Here is a 16,885-nt window from a genome sequence, read left to right as displayed (position 1 = left end):
GTAGACGGAGAGGCAGGCAGAGAGAGAGAGAGGGAAGCAGGCTCCCTGCTGAGCAGAGAGCCGGATGCGGGACTCAATCCCAGGACCCTGAGATCATGACCTGAGCCGAAGGCAGCGGCTTAACCCACTGAGCCACCCAGGCGCCCTTGGAACCTACTTTTAAAAAAAAGAAAAATGTCTTGTACCAAGTAGTGTCATAGATGTGGAGCAACTTGAATTCTCATACACTGCTGGTGAAAAATATAAAATGGTATTGGCACTTTGGCAAACAGTTTGACAGAATAGAAAGTAAAGCAAGTTGGACATACTGCATGCATATGATCCAGTCATGCCACTCCTAGGTGTTTGCCCAAAAGAATGAAGACATATATCTGAATACAGGTGTTTGTAACACCTCTGTTTGTAATGGCCCAAAATTGGAAACAAGCCAAATTTTTATCAAAGGATGAATGGATAAACAAATTTTGGTGTATCTATGTAATGGAATACTACTCAGTAATAAAAGGGAATGGACTGTTGATACACATGATAACACAGTGAATCACAAGATAATTTTACCTGGTTTTGAAAGGACTGAGATTAAAAAAAAAAAAAAAAAGTACCCAGAAACTATAGTGTATGATTCCAATCTACCTAAAATTCTGGAAAATACAAACTGATTAATCACAGAAAGCAGATCATTATGTGCCTGAGAAGTGTGGCTGTAAAGAGGGGCAGGAAGAGAGGGATTATAGAGGGGCATAAGGAAGCTTTTGGAGGTTGGTTTGTTGTCTTGACCTTGGTGGTAATTTCACAGGTGTGTACATATATTAAAACTTAATGAAAATTGTACACTCTAAATATGTTTACTGTATGTTTACTGTATGTTTACTGTATGTCAGCTTATCTAGTGTGAAAAAAAGAAGAAAAAGGAGTATCTCAAGGTGCCAGTAATAGAGAAACCAGAGTAAGAGGAGATAGTACCTTTTCATGAAAGGTAGAATTGTTATGACTAAATCCTTATATAAAATCCACACTCTGCTATGGTGAATGCTGTGAAGTATAAACCTGGCGATTCACAGACCTGTACCTCTGGGGCTAATAATACATTATATGTTAATAAAAAAATTAAAAATTGAAAAAAATCCACAGTCTGTCCCATACAAATAGTCTAGAACTGCACTGTCCACCATAATAGCTACTATTCACATATGGCTGTTTTAATTTAAGTAGACTTTTAATTTAGTTACTCATTCACAGTAGCCCCCATTTCACATGTCTAGTAGCTACATGTGGCTGGCTTTTGGCTGTCGTTGGTCAGAACAGGTTATAGAACATTTCCATCATCCCACAAAGTTCAGTTTGACAACACTGGTCAAGAAAACTTCTGTTCTTTACTTGGGGAAGTATTAGGAAGTTATAAAGTATCTGGGATCTTCACTCAAAAGGTAAAGTTATTGGATGGTAATCTAAGCCATAGAACTTACAGGTGTGAGATCTTACTTTATACTGATCTTATGATGTGGAAATTGCACGCTAAGAACTTTACATATATACTGGTCCAGGACCATTAAAATCTTTGGGATCCCAGCAAAAGAAAGAGAAGTCTGTATAGGGACTCTTTAAAAACTCAGGGCACCGGAATTTCCTTATATAAAGTATAATGCCCATGTAGACAAAATCAGAGGTAGAAATTATAAGCCGTAGAAGGAAGTAACCATCGTGAAGACTAGTTAGCTGTTCAGATAAACAGGATAATTCTCACTCTAGCAACTTCATATAATAGAACAGTTTGAAAGATCCTAATGCAATTATATGTTTTAAGTGGTTTATCATGGTGCCTAGGTGGTTCCTTCGGTTAACCATCTGAACTTCAGCTCAGGTCATAATCTCAGGATTCTGGGATTGAGGCCATGCTCAGTGGGAGGTCTACTTCTCCCTCCCCATCTCCCCCTCCCCTGCTGATGCACTTTCATGTGCTCCCTCTCAAATAAAAAAAAATTAAAAAAATAAATAAATGTTAAATGAAGGAATGAAGACTAAGAGTTGTGAAGATTCCATGTACCAGGATGGTAAATATCTAAGCCAGACAAATTGACCAGCATACCTGTCAGATCACACAACCACAGAAGAGGAGGTGCCTTCATTTTTAGAAGGCTCTGTCATCTGGCTGAACCTAGAAATAGACTGATAGAGCACAGTCTCAGAGGGAGACCATGTGGTCTGTAATGCTTCTGTTCTCAGGTGCCTGCCTTTGTTATCTTCTAAACCATAACCAGAACAGTTGATCTATCCAATACAGATGGTCTGCTGCCTTGATATGATAACTCAGTACATTTTCCTTTGTAGACATTATGATCTCAACCAGCTGCTGGAGCCCCGAAGTATAACAGCCGATCCTTTGGACTATCGCCTAAGCTGGCACTTGTGGGAGGTGCTGCGGGCTCTTAACTATACTCATCTCTCAGAACAGTGTGAGGGTGTACTACAGACGAGTTATGCTGGCCAACTGGAAAGTGAGGGGCTCTGGGAGTGGGCCATCTTTGTCCTCCTGCACATTGAGAACTCAAGGTGAGTAAGAAGCTCTGAACCCACTATATATTTAGTGCTACAGGGCAGTGCCAACGGTATCAGCCTCCTAGGGTTTAATTCAGTAAGTAAGCATCTAGAATGTTTTTTGGGTCCAGCCCTGTGATAAACTTTAAGAGTTCAGCCCACAGCTATCTCTATAGTCACGTGAAAAAGTTGGAAGTGAGACTGCCTTGAGTTAAGTGCCAAATTACGCTGTCTATCATAAGACCTCTCAGTAGTCTGAGAAGTGAGAAGAGATCTCTATGCACTATGGCGATCAGGGAAAATGCTAGCCAGGAACAGAAAAAAATGAACAGGAAAAGGAAGGATATGTCCACATGAAGCTATCCCATTAACTTAGACACAGATTCACTTGAATGTGGTGTGTTCAGGAATTATGCAGAAACAGTGTTTGCTGAGCTGCCTCAGCGGCTCTGGAATGATGTAATGAGTAGTCAGGGAGGGCCCCTGCTTTTTCTGTCTGCTGACTTTCTCCCTCTCTAGCCTTCTCTTGCCATCCACCCACATCTGCCCCTCAAGTTTGATAGTATTGTATTTACCAGTATATTCTTGCTTAGATGTCTAATATTATTGTTCTTTATCTTAGAAGAGGCTTTTCTCCATGGTGTGAATGAGATAAAGTTGGAGATTGTTTCTTTTTTGTTAATGGTAGTAGCATGGTATTACACTAATAACAAAAACATTTATATAGTACTTTGTCATATAGTACTTTTACATAAATTATACTCGGTTGTAAATGCTTTACAACTCATTTGTAAGTAATCAACTCAATTAATGCTCATAATGAATGTATAAGCACTCTTAAAATATCTGTTTAATAGATGTGCAACCTAAGGCACAGAGAGACTTAAGTAGGGTATTTTGCTCAAGGTCACAGTAAATGGCAGAGTCTTCCAACTCAACACCCTCAGAGTCTGTGCTCTTAATCATTATGTTGCACTGTCTGTCAAGTTACATAGTGTGGAAAGTTCAGTTTTGTAGTCAGACCTCCCTCAATTCTAGATCCATCGTGTACTCACTTGGACTTGGAGTAAAGCTTACTCACTTTTGATTTTTAGTTAAAGTTACACTCTCTCTCTCTCTTTCTCTCTCTTTTTTTAAAGATCTGTGTTTTTTTATTTCTTTTTGAGATTGTATTTATTTGACAGACAGTGAGAGAGGGAACACAAGCAGGGGGAGTGGGTGAGGGAGAAGCAGGCTCCCCGCTGAGCAGGGAGCCCGAAGCAGGGCTCGATCCCAGGATCCTGGAATCATGACCAGAGCCAAAGGCGGCCACTTGATAACTGAGCCACCCAGGCGCCCCAAAAATACTCCCTTTTTATCTTTAAAATCATAATATTAATCCCTACCTAGTCAAAGGTGGTTGTGGGATTAAAGGAGGTGAGGGAGGGGTGCCTGACTGGCTCAGTTGGTGGAGTGTGTGACTTGATTTTGGGATTGTGAGTTTGAGCCCCACATTGGGCATTGAGATTAATTAATAAAAAAAATTGTTTAAGGGGTTCATGGGTGTCTTGGTAGGTTAAGCATCTGACTCTTGGTTTTAGCTCAGGTCATGATCACAGGATTTTAAGATCAAGGCCCATGTGGGGCTCTGTGCTCAGCACAGTCTGCTTGAGATTATGTCTCTCTCCCTCCCCTCCCCGGCCCCTCTCCCAGATTTCTCTTTCTCTCTAAAATAAATAAATAAATAGATAGATAGATAGATAGATAGATAGATAAATAAAATATTTTTTTAAAGTTTGTGGGGTGTTTTGGGGTTTTTTGTTTTTTTAAGGGAGTAAAAGTATAAAGCATCTAGCACAGCCTTCCCGTTAAGGAATTTCTTCTCTTCTTTATGAGGAAGCAAAATTACTTCATACTTTCCTTTATTTAAACAAATTCATGGGGAATTTCACATGGTAAAATAAGATAATTGGTGATTTAAGAGTAGGCTCTAGGAAAGCAAATCCTCTTTCCTGATAAAGGGTTTTTTAAAATGAATTTTTAAATTTATTTTGTTTATTTATTTATGTCAACTCTACGCTTCAGCATGGGGCTGGAACTCAGGATCCTGAGATGAAGAGTCGATGTTCTTAATGACCCAGCCAGCCACCCCCATTAAAGAATTTTAGAAATGAAGCAGCTGAGATTGGGGGGTGTGGTCCATGGAAAGCCTTGAAAAAGGTGTTCAGAAAAGATTCTAAAATGAGGAGACCAGTTTTGATTTGATATTTAAATCTGGACCTTTGTAGGGGGCGCCTAGGTGGCTCAGTCAGTTAAACCTCTGTCTTCAGCTCAGGTCATGATCCCAGGGTCCTGGGATGGAGCCCCATGTCAGACTCCCTGCTCCTCCCTCTCTCTTTGCTAATTTCCCTGCTTGTGTTCTCTTGCAAGCACGTTCATTCTCGATCTCTCAAATAAATAAATAAAAACAGATAAATCTGGTTCTTTGTGGCACCTGGGTGGCTAAGTTTCCTGAGTATCTCTTGATTTCAGCTCAGGTCATGATCTCAGGGTAGTGGGGTTGAACCCTGTATTTCACGCCATGCGGCTTGAGATTCTCTCTCTCTCCTTCTGCCTATTCCCTCCTTCCTCCCCTCCCAGCTGTCTTTCATTCTCTCTGTCTGAAATATATAACATCTTTTAAAAGAAAAAATTAACAAATAAATGGCTGGTCCATTGATCCAGATAGAAAAGGAAACGTTCGAGGGGTTCCTGGGTGGCCCAGTCTTTAAGGGTCCACCTTTGGCTCAGGTCATGATCCTGGGGTCCTCGGATCAAACCCCGCATCAGGCTCCCTGCTCAGTGGGAAACTTCCTCCCTCTTCTCTCCTGCATGTGTTCCCTCTCTCACTGTTCTCTCTTTGTCAAATAAATAAAATCTTTTTTTTTTTTTTTAAGGTTTTATTTATTTGACAGAGCGAGAGAGGGAACACAAGTGCGAGAAGTGGGAGAGGGAGAAGCAGGCTTCCTGCTGAGCAGGGAGCCCTATGCGGGGCTCGATCCCAGAAGCCTGGGGTCATGACCTGAGCCAAAGGCAGACGCTTAACGACTGAGCCACCCAGGTGGCCCTAAATAAAATCTTCTTAAAAAAAAAGAAAAGAAAAGGGGTCTCCTCAAGGGGCCTTGAGACCAAAAAGATTGAGGGTAACCTAAATCTAGAGGCAGAGAGAAGATGAATTATGAAAGCTGACAGTTTTGAAGGGGAAAAAAAGCAAACAGGGACCTGGAAGAGCCCTTCCTTTAAAAAGTACTTCATTTACTTGTACTGACCATATGGGAGAAAAGGAAGAGAGGAGGTTGGAAGTGAACTCTGAAGAACTAACTACTCTCTGGAAGATAGGATTCTGCTATCTGGTCCTTGATCTCCTGTTACCAGGAAGAAAATAAAGATAAGAAAGGGAAAGCCTTGGGCGCCTGGGTGGCTCAGTGGGTTAAGCTGCTGCCTTCGGCAAAGGTCATGATCTCAGGGTCCTGGGATCGAGTTCCGCATCAGGCTCTCTGCTCAGCAGGGAACCTGCTTCCTCCTCTCTCTCTCTCTCTCTCTCTCTGCCTGCCTCTCTGCCTACTTGTGATCTCTCTCTGTCAGATAAATAAATAAAATCTTTAAAAAAAAAAAAAAAAGAAAGGGAAAGCCTTTTCTTAGCACTGGACAACATTCCCTTGAGTATTAGTTCTCACTATTTTTTCATTGTGAAAGTATGACGTGCTTTGATACTTCCATTTCATTAAGCAAATAAATGCTAATCTGGCCTTTTTCTTTCTTTCTTTTTTTTTTTTTTTAAATGTACTTTGAAGTGGTCCACTAAATGTTAAGGCCTACAGTTTGAGAGACTATCTCAGGGGTCATTCTGTCCTGTCTGAGGCGCCCTTCTCCATCAGTGAGGATAGGATTTATTCAGCATTGTTTTTCTTCCTACAGCATACGTGAGAAGGCGGTTCGAGAGCTGCTTACCCGGCACTGTCAACTATTAGAAACCCCTGAGTCTTGGGCTAAGGAGACTTTCCTGACCCAAAAGCTTTGTGTGCCTGCTGAATGGATTAATGAGGCCAAAGCAGTGCGAGCACACATGGAATCTGACAAGCACCTGGAGGCCCTCTATTTATTTAAAGCTGGACACTGGAACCGCTGCCACAAATTCATCATCAAGCACTTAGCTTCTGGTGAGTGCTTCAGATGAGGGCCTGTGTCTCCTGGAATCTCCCCAAATTCTTCCAACCTCTGAACCCCATAATCAGTCAGGCCAGGGATGATGTTCTGTATGGGACTTTGCAGTCTTGAATCAGATTACACTTTGCAGAAGTTCTCTGTGCAGAAGAAATTTGGCTTGGATGAGGGGCAAGAGGGGCAGGGGATGACAGGTTGTTACTCTACCATACGGATATGCTTGATATACATGAATTATGTTAAACTCTTTGTATATTTAGGAAATTTTGTTTACCAAGATTAAAAAAGATACATTATAACTGATACCACAGAGATACAAAGGATCATTAGAGACTACTTTGAACACATATACCAACAGATTGGACAACCTAGAAGAATTGGATAAATTCTTAGAAATATATGGCCTCTAAGACTGAATCATGAAGAAATAGAAAATCTGAGGAAACCAATTAGTAGTAAAGCAGATTGAATTAGAAATAAACTCCCTACAAATAAAAGTCTAGGTCCAGATGGCTTCACTAGTGAATTCTACCAAGAATTCAAAGAATTAATACCAGTCCTCCTCAAGCTCTTCCAAAAAATAGAAGAGGGTAGAACATTTCCAGACTCATTTTATTAAGACCAGCATCACCCCTAGCAAATACAGACAAGGATACCATAAGAAAAGGAAAGTATAGACCAATGTCCCTGGTGAACATAGATGCAAAAATTCTCAGCGAATTATTAGCAAACTGAATTCAGCAATACAGTAAAAGGATTATACACCATGATCAAATGGGATTTATAACAGGGGTGGTTTAACATATACAGATCAGTGTGATACACCACATTAACAAGATGAAGGGTAAAAATCGTATCACCAGATGCAGAAAAAGCATTTGGTAAATTCAACATCCATTTATGATAAAACTAGTTGGTATATGAGGAACATACCTCAATAATAAAGGCTGTATATGACACGCCCATAGCTAACATACTCAGTGGTGACAAGCTTTCAGCTTTTCCTCTAAGATCAGGAAGAGGGCAAGGAAGGGTTCCCATTTTCACCACTTTTATTCAACATAGTGTTGGAAATCCTAACCAGAACAGTTAGGGAAGAAAAAGAAGTAGGAAGCATCCAAACTGGAAAGAAAGAAAACTGTCACTATTTGCCAATGACATGGTAGTATATGCAGAAAACCCTGAAGACTCTACCAAAAAACTGTTAGAATAAATGAATTCAGTAAATTATAGGATACAAAATCAATATATAGAAATCTGTTGCATTTCTGTACACTAATATGAATGATCAGAAAGAGGAACTAAGAAAACAGTACCATTTTCAGTTGCATCAAAAAGAATAAAGTACCTAGGAATGAATTTAACCAACGAGGTCAAAGACCTATATCCTGAAAACTATGACATTGATCAAAGAAATTAAAGATAGGAAGAAATGGGAAGATATTCCATGCTTGTGGATTGGAAGAATTAATGTTAAAATGTCCTTACTATACCTAAAACAATCTACACATTCAGTGTCATTCCTGTCAAAATACCAACGGCATTTTTCAGAGATAAAACAAACGACTCTAAAATTTGTGTGGAACCACAAAAGACCTTCCATAGCCAAAGTGATCTTGAGAAAGAACAACAAAGCTGGAGACATTAAACTCTCTGATTTCAAACTCAATTACAAAGCTATAGTAAAACAGTATGGTATAGGCCCGAAAACAGACACCTAAATCTTTGGAACAGAATAGAGAGCCCAGAAATAAACCCACACATATGTGGTCAATTAATTTTATGACAGAGGGACCAAGAGTATACAGTCTCTTCAGTAAGTGGTTTTGGGAAGGGTGGACAGCACATGCAAAAGAATTAAACTGGACCACTATTGAATTCCGTGTACAAAAAATAATTCAAAATGGCTAAAGGCTTAAACTGCCACATACTTGGGTGGTTCAGTCAGTTAATCATCTGCCTCTGGCTCAGGTTATGATCCTGGGGTCCTGAGATCGAACATGATTGTTTCTCACCTGCCGCCTGCCACTCCTGCTGTCTCTCTCTGTCAAATAAATAAAATCTTTTTAAAAAGGCTTAAACTATAAGACCGGAAAGCATAAAACTAGAAGAAAACATAGTCATAGGCAGTAAGTTCCTTGAAATCCATCTTGGTGATGATTTTTTTTTTTTGCATGGGACACCAAAATCAGGGGCAACAAAAGAAGAAATAAACAAATGGGACTACATCAAATTAACAAGATTTCTGCACAGCTCCAAGAGAAACCATCAACAAAATGAAAAGACACCTAGGAATGGCAGAAGATGTTTGTAAATCATTTATCTGACATTTTGGATTAGAAGAATTAATGTTAAAATGTCCTTACTACCTAAAACAATCTGCAGATTCAATGTAATTCCTGTCAAAGTTTTGGATGTTATAGGGAACATCCAAAATATTTAAAGAACTCATAAAAATAGCAAAAAAAAAAAAAAAATCTGTTTAAAAAATTAGGCAGGGGGGCGCCTGGGTGGCTCAGTGGGTTAAAGCCTCTGCCTTTGGCTCAGGTCATGATCCCGGGGTGCTGGGACTGAGCCCCACATCGGGCTCTCTGCTCAGCAGGGAGCCTGCTTCCTCCTCTTTCTCTGCCTGCCTCTCTGCCTACTTGTGATCTCTGTCTGTCAAATAAATAAATAAAATCTTTAAAAAAAAAAAATTAGGCAGGGAATCTGAGTGGACATTTTTCTAAAGAAGACATAAGGAGATGGCCAATGGTTACAATGAAATGATGCTCTGCACCACTAATCAGAAATGCAAAACAAAGGCACTAGAAATGTCACATGATCTCTGTTAGAATTGCTATTGTCATAAAGATAAGAAATAAGAAGGTTGGTGAGGATGTGGAGAAAAGGGAAGCCTGTGCACTGTTGGTGGGCATATAAATGGTACGGCCACTATGGAAAATAATATGGAGATTCTTCAAAAAACTAAAACTAGAATTACCCATAGGATCTAGCCAAAGGAATACAATCTATTCCATTTCTGGGTAATTATCCAAAGAAAAAAACACAACTCGAAAAGAAATATGCACCCTCATGTTCACTGTAACTTTATTTAAATAGCAAAGATAGGGAAACAAAATCAGTGGTGAATGGATAAAGGCAATGTTCTCTGTGTGTATGCATAGTATACATGTACAACGAAATATTATTCAGCGATAGAGAAGAATGAAATCCTAACCATTTGCAACAATACGGATGACAGCATTATGCTAAGTGGAATAAGTCAGAGAAAGACAAATAACGTATGACCTCACTTGTATGTGGGATCTTTAAAAAAATAAAAATGGCTCAGAGATACAGAGAACAGATGGGTGGTTGCCAGAGGTGTGGGGTAGAGGTTGGCAAAATGAGTGAAGGGAGTCAAAAGGTACAAACTTACAGTTATGAAATAAGTCACGAAGGTGAAATATTCATTATACATACATATGTGTATGTATATGTATTTCCCCTTCCTTCCTCTCTTGGATCGCTGCCATGTCCTCCATGGTACTTTTGAGAACCATATATTTGTGTAGACAGAGTGCTTTAATATTTTGTTTCTTCAGATGCCATCATTAATGAGAACTATGACTACCTGAAGGGGTTCTTGGAAGACCTGGCACCTCCAGAGCGCAGCAGCCTAATCCAGGACTGGGAAACATCTGGGCTTGTTTACTTGGACTATATTCAGATCATTGAGATGCTTCACCAGATACAGCAGGTACCTGAATTCCTTAAACTATTGCTTGGTTTTCCTTTTCCCTGGCCCTTAAAGGCACAGGGACCTCAGAATGTCTGAGCAACCTCATTAGCAGAGATGGAACTGTCAGTGCGGGCGGGATATTTTGATAGGGCTGATTTGCTGTAGCCACTATGACACTGTATCAAAATGTAAAAAATCTTCTTTGTTTTGTGCTTATTACCAAATAGTATGTACAGTATACGTTCCTGAGGTTTGTCCACCTATAGTCTGCTCCCCTTGTGCAGTCCTCCTTTGAGTGAAAAGCTCAGGGATGAGAGAGGTAGTAAGGTCAAAGATTTGGTGAGGGTAGTTATTGTCTCACATGTCATTTGTTATGTTTTTAAAATTGCAAGTATTAGAGTTTTTTAAGGTCTTTATCAAAATGTATTAGCGTCTGTTTCAGTAGTCATAAGATAGGCCTCTGTTGCTTATAGCGCAAAGACCAGACTTTCTCTTTTTTTTTTTTTAAGCTCTCTTATTTATTTATTTGACAGAGAACAGAGAAATCACAAGTAGGCAGAGAGAGAGAGAGAGAAGCAGGCTCCCCGCCGAGCAGAGAGCCTGATGCGGGGCTCGATCCCAGGACCCTGGGATCATGACCCAAGCCGAAGGCAGAGGCCCAACACCCAAAGACCAGACTCTTAACCATAGATTTCAAGCCCACATAGAGGCTTTTACCTGTCACTCATGCCTTCTTCCTAGTGTTACCCCACATTCCAGTTGCCAGCCTGCTCTGCTCTCATCACACTAAATTACTCATGGTGTTTCCAACAAAGCTGGTTGTATTTCACTCCTAACACACACACTCATCCTTTAAGATCAAATTGCTATAAGCTCTATTTTGTTCTCCTTTTCCCATAAGAAATGTTAATTGCATTTTCTTTTTTCACTGCCAAAGCACTTGGTACACTTGTTTACCAACTCTATTATAGTTACTTATCCACATCTGTCTCCCAAGTTATCATGAGCTCCTTTTGGGGAGATCTACTTTAAGATTAAAGGCAATAGAGTATAAAGGCTAAGAATCAAGTTCTGAAGCCAAATGGTTAGGTTCAGTTCATGGTTCCCTCACTCACTAGCTGTGATATGACCTTAAACAAATAACCTTTATGTGGTTTAACCTTTATTTGGTATAAAATAAGGTTATTTTACAACTTCATAGCCTTTATTTGCTTAGTTTATAAGCAAATAAGTTAACCTCTCTTTGTTTCCTCTGAAAAGGAGGGGAGGAACACAGATTACCATAGATATCTGACAGAGTGGTCAAATTTTTAAAGTATACTTTAAAAAACAGTTTAGGTTTTTTTAAAGATTTTATTTATTTATTTGCTTATTTATTTATTGAGTGAATGAGTGAGGGAGGTACAGAGGAGAGAGAATCTCCAGCAGACTCCTTGCTGACATGGGGCTCAGTCCCACAACCCTGAGATCATGACCTGAACGGAAATCAGGAGTCAGTCACCCAACCAACTAAGCCACCCAGGCACCCCTCCAGGAAACTTTTAATAAGGTAGTATTGGAGGGTAGAGTGGAGAGGGGAGTCGTGTGGGTGTAGTAAAGTCACAGAATCTCTCACCTGGACTGTTATAGTAGACACCTAATTGGTCTCCCTGCTTCTGCACTTGTTCCTTTACAGTTTATTTCCATGCAGCAGCCAGAGTGATCTTTCTGAACCCAAGTCATATTATCTGACTCTCATCTATAACCTTCCAGGAGCTTCTCATTTCACTTAGGATAAAGTGCTCCTTAGCAACTCTTATAAATCTGCATCAGTAATTCTTACCTTTTTTGCTGTGGACCTCCTTGACAGTCTGGTGAAGCCCATGGATGGCTGTCTAATGTGCTTTAATGCATAAAATTTAAATTCATGGAATTACAAAAGAAACTAGCTATGTTAAAATACATTGTCAAACTATTAAGAACTTACAGGAATAAGTGGTTTAACATCTTAAATTTAACAAGCCCAGCAGTGGATCCCCTAACTACTCTAACTTTGGTGAAGTACTATATTTAAAAATCACTAACAGTTGTAATGTAATATGAAAATAGCTGTGATGTCTATTGATCACAAAGTCTCTGTTATTTCTTAAAATCTGCATTAATAATTAAATGCTAATATGTAGTAAAAAGTCAGCAAAAATAAATATTATTTTTCCCAGTCCAAGTTCATAGACTATGAATTCTGAGGACCTCCAGTTTTGATCCTGTGGTGTATAAAACCTCTCCAGTTTTATCTTCTTCTCTTCTCCTCTTTGAACTCTGCGTTTTAGCCATCTAAATTTTCTTTGCATTCCCATCTTGCAGTTTTAGCTGTTCTCTTTGCCTAGAAAGCTTGTCCCTCTAGCCTTGGTCAGGTCCCCTCAAAGATATGACTTTCTTCAGAAAAGACTTTCCCGATCCCCCAATCTGAAATAGCCTTCCAGTTTTTCTGCCATATCACCTTGTTTAAATGATCTGCACGGCTTGTGATTCTTCAAGGTTTATCTCTACCTGATCATCTCTTTATTTTTCATGAGTTTCCTGAGAGCAAAGACCTCATCGTATTTACCACCCTTAAAGGTCCAGTTAAAGGCTGATTTCTTGTGGACAAAAAAAAAATACTTGCAAGAGGCTGGGGCACCTGGGTGGCTCAGTCAGTTGAGCATCTGTCTTTGGCTCAGTTCATGATCCCAAGGTCCTGAGTTGAGCCCCAGATCAGGCTCCCTGCTTAGTGGGAAGCCTGATTGTCCCTCTCCTGCTACCTCTGCTTTTGCACATCACCACCACCACCACCACCCCCGTCATATCAATCAATCAGCCAATCCTTTTAAAAAAATACTTGTAGAGGCACTAACGGGTAGATTCTGCAAAGCCCTCCCTAAAGTAGATTCAGTGAGAAAGGTGCTTTGTGGAAGGGTTGGATGAGCATTTAGAGAAGGAGGAGGTGATAGGATACTTAGCAAGTAGGGTGGTTTACTTGAAGAGTTTGAGAGAAGGGGAGCCAACCAAGAGTCATATGTGAGACAAGCAGGAATAAGATGCTGCTGGAAAGTATTCAGAATGTAAGTAAAGAATAAAGATACAGGTTTCTGGCCAACTCAGAAGAGCATGTGACTGTTGATCTTGGGATTGTGAGTTCAAGCCCATGGTGGGGGTAGAGATTAATTTAATAAATAAATAAACTTTCAGAAATTTTTAAATGATTTTTAGAAACATCACTGTGGCTACCATATGGTAGGGAAAAGGATGTAATAGGGATGACACTGAAGATCATGATCCAGCTCTTAAGATTTTTTCAATTAAGAAGTAATGGTATCCTGTGCTAGGGCAATGGGTCTGGAAAGGAGAATGGAAGATTGGAATATTAGGCTAAAGATTTAGGAATCATCAGCATATTGATTATAATTGGAGCCATAGGTGGGGCACCTGAGTGGCTCAGTAGGTTAAGCATCCAACTCTTGTTTTCAGCTCAGGCTGTGATCTCGGGGTCATGGAATCAAGTCTCAAATTGAGGTCCACACTCAGCACGAAGTCTGCTTGCGGTTCTCTGCCTTTCACTCTTCCTATCCCTCCCCCTGTTTGCACGTGCACTCTCTTTCTTCCTCTCTCAAATAAATTAATTTAAAATAATAATAATAATTGGGGCCATGGGAGTAGATAGCAACACAAAAGAGAGGACATACAGTGAGAATAGGACCTGCATTATTTTAGGAAGGGTTGTGAATGTAGAGCTAGGATACCTAAATTCCAGGCTAGTTTGGGCTCCACTTCTGTGTTGCTCTCTACTCTTAACTAATATAATCTGAGTCCAGATTTATCTAGATTTTTGAGACCATATTAAGGCTTGCTAGTTACGTGGTTTATTAATGCTGATTTCAAGACTTAACCAGTTCAAGGCTTTGGTATACCCTGTTACTTCCTCTTGTGAATAATTGTTGAGGTTGTGCTTTGTTCTCAGTGATCAGGCTGGATAGTGGTGACATGACACTGCCACGCAGCCTCCTGGGTTTTTTCTGTTGTTTCAGAGTTTTGCATAGTCAGTCTGTGGTTGGAATTCGGGTGATGGGAGCTCTTCTTGATTTAACTTTTTTCTCTGCTTCTTTGTAGGTGGATTGCTCAGTTTACGAACTTGAGCAGTTACACGCCAAAGTGATCTCTCTGTGCAATCGCATACAGCAGATGCAGTGTTACAATGCCAAGGATCTCCTGGCCCAGTCTGGTAAGCCTCCACTCTCTGCCTGCTTCCTGCCTGTTTGCTTCCTGTCTTCATGATTGCTATACCTCTGCCCCGATGCACACCCTTACCAGCCCTTGTCCTTGATGCTCACTTCATTTTTTCTCTCCAGACATGGCCAAACGTGCAGCCAACCTGCTGCGGGTGGTATGGAGCCTTCAGCGCGCACCTGAAACAACCTCCGACTCGACACCAGACCCTCAGCGAGTCCCTTTGGGCCTCTTGGCTCCCCATGTTGGCCAGCTCCCCATGCCTGAGGACTATGCCTTGGAGGAACTGCGTGGCCTCACACAGTCCTACCTGCGAGAATTGACTGTTGGGAGCCAGTGAACCCCAGGTTCCTCCCACCACACTCACATGCTTATTCACACTCACCACACAGCGATCCCCTGCATTGAGTTGATTGGCACTATTAGCCATTCTCTTATTTGGCTATGGAATCCATCCTCTTTTCCTGCTGCCCCAAGCAGCATCCACCATTTGTTCAGAGCTTTTGTTAATACTGAACAAAGCATAAGGGCTTTTAGAACCCAAAAAAGGAACCAAGTCTCTTTTTTACCATCTTTAAGAGCATTCTTCCCCCCCCCCCCTTTTAAAAAAAATGGTCAATAAAATACCTTTCGCAGAATTGCCCCCAGAGAACCAGGGAATCCTTTCCACTCTCAGTTGTTCTGGATCTTGTGACCCACCATGCCACCCTGCTACCCTACTCCTACCTTAACCCTTTTGTAATAGGACAGATGTTGATCAAAGATTGTCCTTCCTTAACAGATAAACTATCCACAGAAGGAAAGAAAATTTGTCTCTTAAGTGGGCTGATGAGTTAACACTGTTTTAGAGTCAAAAGAGGGTTGGACTGAGTTAGGAAACAGAACAGAGTCTTTCTGACTCATTTAGGGTAGAAGTGAGTGCCTGCCATGGAGGGATGGATCTTTAAGGCTTGTTTGTTCCTGCCTTGAATGTTCCATGGACATCAGACTTGTGCTACTACCATGTGCAGGAACTCTTGGTCACAGACACCATGTCCCTGGGAAACTCCAGAACTCAATTTGGTCCCTGGTTTTCAGTCATCTTGCTAGGCTTCCTGTCTAGATTTGCCTGAAGAGTTTGAATAAAATACGGCAGGTTGGGTAGTCCTCCCTGTCCTTCCTATTCTAGCCCAAAGCATTTCCTACCCATCGTCTATAGTTCCAGAACATAAAACCGTACTGAGGCAGGCAGGGAGCTGGGCTTTACAGGCAAGAGGAGGGCCTTCGCTACACTGCTGTCAGCAATGGGGAGTCCCAGGTAAAGGCCCGCGACAGCTGGAATTCAGAGCTGTCATAAACAACATGGCCACCTCTGGGTCTTTATGCATGAAGATTATGTAAAGGTTTTTATTAAAAAGTATATATATATATAAATAAATGATCTAGATTATTTTCCTCTTTTTCTGAAGCTACTTTCTTAAAAAAAATAAAATGTTTATATCATTCCTGCTATTGGCTTTCCCTTTGTGTTTTTTTTTTGAGCCTTATTCCAAGGATCTTTACAGTGGCCTTGGTTGATTTACAGTCTGAAGGGAGATGGGCCATGGGTTAAAGAAAGAACAATCAAAGTTAGGGCAAATTTAGGGTGAGGGGGTTGAGATTATTAGTTAATCCTGACTGCTTATATTTTTTTTAAGATTTTATCCACTTATTTGAGAGAGAGGTCAAAAGAGGGTGAGCAGCCGAGGGAGAGGGAGAAGCAGACTCCCCACTGAGCAGGGAGCCCAGTGCAGGGCTCGGTTCCAGAACCCTGGGATCATGACCTGAGCTGAAGGCAGACACTTTATCAACCAAGCCATCCAGGTGCCCCTGACTGCTTATATTTATATAAATACATGTATAAGTATATATTTATGTTTGGCTTCCCAGTGGGGGATATGGGAAAAGTCTCATTGCCCTTAGGAATGTACTTGGGATTCAAAGCTTGGCTATTCCATCCTGGCAGTTTTTTGTTTTTTTTTTTTAACTTGAGTCATACTTCACTTTTAATTTCATTTTCCATTGTGTAAAGGGGATGATGATCGTAGATATTTGCTGCTAAACACAGTTGTTTTCCAGAGGGAGCAAATAAGTCTGATGTGTACTATTTGGATTTTTTTTTTTTTTTTTTCCTGTTAAGCTGATGGGGTGAGCAAATTCCAGTTAGGATTAGGCCATAGACAC

General features: G+C 40.6%; 1 protein-coding gene across 9 annotated transcripts in view; it reads left to right on the top strand.

Annotated features, from left to right (window-relative positions):
- NUP98 (nucleoporin 98 and 96 precursor) overlaps window positions 1-16,103 on the top strand; it is a 120,444-nt gene extending 104,341 nt beyond the window's left edge. For all 9 annotated transcript variants that reach the window (XM_032359519.1, XM_032359521.1, XM_032359518.1 and 6 more), the window contains 5 exons: window positions 2,329-2,550; window positions 6,472-6,713; window positions 10,305-10,459; window positions 14,567-14,678; window positions 14,806-16,103. In XM_032359519.1, the coding sequence (XP_032215410.1) occupies window positions 2,329-2,550; window positions 6,472-6,713; window positions 10,305-10,459; window positions 14,567-14,678; window positions 14,806-15,023 (949 nt within the window). In that variant the 3' untranslated portion in view covers window positions 15,024-16,103. The remainder of the gene's footprint in view (window positions 1-2,328; window positions 2,551-6,471; window positions 6,714-10,304; window positions 10,460-14,566; window positions 14,679-14,805) is intronic.
- The last annotated feature ends 782 nt before the right edge of the window (window positions 16,104-16,885 follow it).

This window comes from Mustela erminea, chromosome 9 (assembly GCF_009829155.1).
Source record: "Mustela erminea isolate mMusErm1 chromosome 9, mMusErm1.Pri, whole genome shotgun sequence".
Lineage (NCBI taxonomy): Eukaryota > Metazoa > Chordata > Mammalia > Carnivora > Mustelidae > Mustela > Mustela erminea.
The sequence above is the reverse complement of the archived record's forward strand: the minus strand, read 5'-3'. Positions and strand labels throughout refer to the sequence as shown.